General features: G+C 39.1%; 1 protein-coding gene across 1 annotated transcript; it reads left to right on the forward strand.

Annotated features, from left to right (window-relative positions):
• Window positions 1-1,765: 1,765 nt before the first annotated feature.
• LOC122656294 (30S ribosomal protein S13, chloroplastic) lies at window positions 1,766-2,635 on the forward strand. The gene is made up of 3 exons (XM_043850779.1): window positions 1,766-1,937; window positions 2,047-2,271; window positions 2,375-2,635. Exons 1-3 carry the CDS (start codon window positions 1,821-1,823, stop codon window positions 2,540-2,542), a joined length of 510 nt encoding a protein of 169 aa, XP_043706714.1. The 5' UTR covers window positions 1,766-1,820; the 3' UTR covers window positions 2,543-2,635.
• The last annotated feature ends 3,005 nt before the right edge of the window (window positions 2,636-5,640 follow it).

Consider the following 5,640-nt stretch of genomic DNA (forward strand, 5'->3'; position numbering starts at 1 on the left):
GCTAGATCTACAAAACTTAAAGATACCTATAATGTAGATATAGATATAATATTTACAAAAAAAAAAGAAAAAAAAAGAACATATAGTTATAACACTATGGGAAAAGGGTGGGCATGCCGTGGCATGCCCACCCTATGTTTATCTCTCTTCCCTCCCTATGGGAAAAGACCACCCTGCCCCTCTCATTAGACAAGGGCCACCCGCTTACTTGGAGCGGGTGGCGTGCCCCACCCTCTGCCTACCATTATTTAATTATATATTATATTTTTGTTTTCATTAAAAAAATATATGGGAAGTAGAACATTGCTCGATCGTGTGGCGCCTACACCAGCATGGGGCCCAATGAAGGGATGTGCGGGGCATCAACTAGGAGGATTTTTCATTTTTCTAGGAGAGCGAGGCAGTCATTTCATGGGGGGTTGTGTCCGGGCACAAGCTGCACGAGACTAGGCAACATTTTTTTTTCCAAAATAATATTTCATATATATGATAAAAAAAAAAATTCCTAACCCAGCCTTAGCTAGACCTGAAAAGACAAAAATTAGGGCTGCCAAGTTCAATCAAGGCCGGGCTGAATTGGGTTGAACTCGATGGAATTGGGTTTGAGGGGTGTCAACCGGTCGGGCTCGGTCGGGTTCGGTCGGGCCTAGCCGGGCCTCACCAATTGTGCAGGCTGCACCGTGTCCGACCATTTAAGTATTCGGTCCGGGCCATGTCGGGCTCGATCGGGGTTCGGTCGGTGTCGGTCTTTAATCGGGTACTAAAATCGGGCTTTAATCGGGTCTTAACCGGGTTGTGGGCCTGTTTAACTCTTCATCGGGCCTTACCGGTTCTTAATCGGGCCTTTACGAATTAAATTCCTATTTCAAAAAATAAAGCGAAAAGAAATGGGTTTCACCAAAACACATTCAAGACCCAAATCCAAACCCAATTTTTCAAACCATAATCTTTTCCTGAACTTATGTTTATTAGTTTCTACCAATAAAAAGGAAGAACTTATGTTTATTAGTTTTTATTTACTGATTTGTTTCTTTTGTAATTATAATTAACTCAAATTTATGAAGTGCTTATGCTTATCAGCTCAATCATCATTGACGCCTTGACGCAGTCGGGTTCGTCCGCTATTTGTTTTTCTCTTTGGAGCAAGAACACCCCCACCCTTTTTGTATATGTCTGATTCGATTCTATGAAATGAGAAGCTTAATGGAGAAGAATATAAACATTTTTTTGAGTTAAGGAAACCCATCAATTGAATTGCCCATTTAATTTGGGTTTAATGAGCTAATCATTTTAAGGAGTTAAATAGGAAAAGAGAGAGGGTTATCAGGTGGGCAAAATGGATTAATGGAGGGTGGTTTGCTTAAAGGGTCGGGCTAGGTCGGGCTGTAGCTGGGCGGGCTAGGTCGGGCTTGAAAACGGTCGGTCCGGTCGGACACCGACGGGCTAGGGACCCCACGGATCCGCCCTATTATTAAATGTGTCGGGCTTAAGCCCGACACATTTAAGAATCGGTCCGGTCCGTGTCGGGCTTTAACCGGGCGGGCTCGGTCGGCCTGCGGGCCGGGCCTGGAATTGACACCCTTTGACTGCAATACCACAGCCTGACCTTGGACTGGGATGGGCCTGGGTTGAACCAAGGGGCCTTAAGGTTGGGCTGGGTTTGTAAATACCGGGCCCAAACCAGCCCGGTTGCAGCCCTTGCTGAGTTGTAGCGAGGATTCAGGTTCAGCGTCTTCAGACTGATTGGATAAGGAACACCTTTAGTCTCCATTTCAGTGGCTCAAAGCAACCGGTGAAGGCAAGCGAAACGATATCCAGAAATGGTTCAATCTCTGGCGATGCCCGTGGCACCTGCACTCTCAGTGCTCTGCAAGGGAGGAAACCCTTCAAAGTCAGTCTCTAACACTCTCTACTTTCCCACTTCTACGCCTCCAAAGGTACTTTTTAATCTCAGCTTCTGTATTTACGGTTTCTCCGATTTTTTTAATTTTTTTAATTTTTTTAATTTTTTTTTTTTGTTGTTCTCAATCTAATCTGTATCAGTAGTTTCGTAGTCTGAGCATCCAATGTGTTCGAGTCGGAGGCGTTGAGATCCCTAACAACAAGCGAGTTGAGTTCTCTCTTCAGTACATCCATGGTATTGGCCGTAGCAAAGCTCGTCAAATCCTCTGCGACCTCAATGTGGAGAACAAAATCACCAAAGATTTATCCGAAGAGGAACTCATATCTGTCAGAGATGAAGTTTCTAAGTGCATGATCGAAGGTGAACTGGTAATTCTTCTTAATTGTCTCTATCCGTTTCATCATTCCATCTCTCAATTGGGTTCCCTCTGTCTTACTAAAAGGGGTCTTTTCTGGCTGATTTTGGTTTCAGAGACGATTCAATGCGCTAGCTATTAGGAGATTGATAGACATTCAGTGCTACAGAGGGGTTCGCCACCAGAAAGGCTTGCCTTGCAGGGGACAGCGCACCAAGAACAATTGTCGGACGTTGAAGGGTAAGAAGGTCGCTATTGCAGGGAAGAAGAAGGCTCCTCGTTGATGTTTGGATCTCTTTTCTGTTATTGTTGGTGAAATTCAATGTGACATTTAGTTCCCGTTTTGAATGAATCATTGAGAATTGATTCACTTGTTGAGAATTAATGCATCTGTTGTACAAATTTAGTTGTTTTGAATAGATCAAATGCCTGAAATGAAAGGAAACTTTAAAGAAGAAGAAAATAGATAAAGCAGTAGATTCAGATGGTATTCCAATAAAGGTGTGGAAGAGCTTAGGAATTAATGAAATTACTTGGCTAATTAAGTTTTTGATAAGATTATTAGCACAAAAAAAATGCAAGATGAATGGAGGAGAAGCATTGTATAGGAGTCATACTATGAAATTATGGGAAAGAATAATTGAAACTCGTATGAGACAAAAATATAATAATTCAGATAACCAATTTGTTTTTTTTTAATTAAAAAAGAAAAATAGAAAACTAATAGAAAGATCTAGAGAATGTAAGAAGGATCTCCATCTGGTCTTTATTGACTTCGGAAAAGATCATTGTCCCTAGAGAGTAAGTTTGACAAGTTTTAGTGAAGAAAAGTATTGCGAGTAAATATGGACATGGTTAAAGATATCTATATTGGTGTAATGACTAGTGTAAGAATTGTTGTGGGGGGGGGGGTAGTGAATTCCCAATTACAATTGGATTTGATCAAGGATCAACACTAAGCATGACTTATCAAAAAAAAAAAAAAACTCTAAGCATGTATTTGTTTGGACTAACCATAGATGGCTGACTAGAGACATTCAAGATCCGATCTCTTGGTGTATGCTTTTTGCTGATGATATTGTTTTGGTGGACGAAACAAGAGCAGGGGTAAATACGAAGTTGGAATTATGGAGATCAACCTTGGAATCAAAAGGTTTTAAGATAAGTAGAACAAAAAAAAAGTACATGGTGTATAACTTTAGTAATAATAGGACTAAAAGTGCAGTGGCAAAAAATTATTGACAGACAATGATGTATGGAGCTGAATGTTGGGCAGTAAAGTAACAACATTTAAACATAGTGTAGCTGAAATGAGGATGTTGGGATGGATGAGTGGTAAAAATAGATAAGTTAAAATAAGGAATGAACAAATTAAAGCTAATTTAGGAGGTGCTCCGATACATGATAAGTTGTAAGAAAGTCATTTGGGTTGGCATGTGTACTGGAAGCCTTTGAATGTTCAACATGAACATTCAAATACGGAGTTGTGATTCTGATTCAGATTGAAGGAGCTAAAAGAGCCTAAGGTAGACCTAAAAGGCTAGACTCTAGGAGAAGTGTTGAGGAAATACATGCATAGCTTAGGATCAATAACAACTATGGCTTTGAATAGAGCTGATTGGAGAAAAAGGATCCATGTAGCCGACCCCATTGAGTTGGGCTAAAGTTGAGTTGGGTTGAATAGATTAAATGCTTTGCCTAATTATATTTGGAATTGAGTTTTGTAATTGGTCCCTTTCTCACTCAATAGTGTATATTTATCTGCTTTTTCTTATGCACTATTAGACCATGAAAAATTGGGATTTCAGAATGCTTCAATCATGATTGTTGGTTGAATTAATTCAAAACTCATACTGGTCCATGTATGTACATGTTTACTGTATTGTAATAGTTGTCTATACTTCTTATTTGTAACTATGGTTGTTTTCATTGTCTGTGCTCTCAATCTCTCATTGCATGATGATTTGTTACACATGATCTATCTCTGGGGAAACTACGTCAGTAATCTTTCTCTTGTTTGTATCCTAACTGGTGGTATGATTATTAAGTTGTCACTCCACAAGACCCCTGTTTTCAAACTGCAGTATCTTGTAATTCTTGTTTTTGCAACACCCTGCCTTACCATCCTTCATTATCATGATATATTGCAATTCAAGCAGTTGCAGAACAAGAAAAGAAAATTAGGATCATAGATTTTTGGTTCATTGGGGCTTTTAATATATAGTCTCCATCACTGATCTTTGAGGGAATTTTCGTATCAAATATACTTTCTTTGATTTTAGTTTAAGTGTCTTTCGTCATATTCTCTTCTTATGAAGAGTGAAAGGCACTTTGTTAATCTGTTTTATTGTCGTCACTTATAAGATGCAAATTTTGACTTTTCTTAGAGTAATAAAGTTATGACATCAACTCATTTGTGGCCAGGTATAAATGCAAGGAACAAATGTAAAATATACGTCAAAATGCTATAAAGGGCGGTATAAATGGTTACTGAAAGTTAAGATAAGAAAAGAAATAGAGGTTCCAGCATCAATAGGTGTTCCACTGTTGGGTAAACATCTGACATGCCACTTGTTAAAATTTTATGTGCTGTTGTTAGATTGGCTAAATGAAGTCATTTTGAGTAATAGTGCCCCAGAAGACTGCATTACTCAACAAGACACCACTTGTCGTAGATATATACACAAAATTAGGGTGTCTGAAGTGAAAGAAGCCTTAAGAAGGATGAAAGTAGGCAAGACACTAGGTCTAGATGGGGTCCCAATAGAAGTGTGGAAGAACCTAGGAATCTGTGGTTTAACTTGGCTGACCGAGATGTTTAATAAGATTATGAACTCAAAGAAAATGTTCCTATTTACAAAAATAAAGGGGATATTCAGAGTTGCAATAACTATAGGAGTATAAAAGTATAAAACTAATGAGTCATACGATGAAATTATGGGAGAGGGTTATTGAAACCCACCGGAGAAAGGAAACTACTATTTTGGTGAACCAAATTGGTTTTATGCCAGGAAGATCCTCGATGGAAGCTATTTTCTTACTTAGGAGGCTAATGGAAAGATATAGAGAGGGCAAGAAGGGTCTCCATATGGTCTTATTGACCTAGAAAAAGCATGCGACGGAGTCTCTAGAGAGTTAATCTGGCATATATTAGAGGAGAAGGGGTTCAAGTAAATATGTGGACATAATTAAAGATATGTATGCTGGTGTGGTGACAAGCGTTAGAACTGGGGGGGGGGGTCAAGGTAGTGAATTTCCAATTACAATTAGGTTACATCAAGGATCAGCCTTAAGCCCTAATTTGTTTGCGCTTATCATGGATGATTTAACCAGAGATATACAAGATGAGGTTCCTTGGTGTATGCTTTTTGTTGATGATATT

Source organism: Telopea speciosissima, chromosome 3 (assembly GCF_018873765.1).
Source record: "Telopea speciosissima isolate NSW1024214 ecotype Mountain lineage chromosome 3, Tspe_v1, whole genome shotgun sequence".
In the NCBI taxonomy this organism is placed as follows: domain Eukaryota; kingdom Viridiplantae; phylum Streptophyta; class Magnoliopsida; order Proteales; family Proteaceae; genus Telopea; species Telopea speciosissima.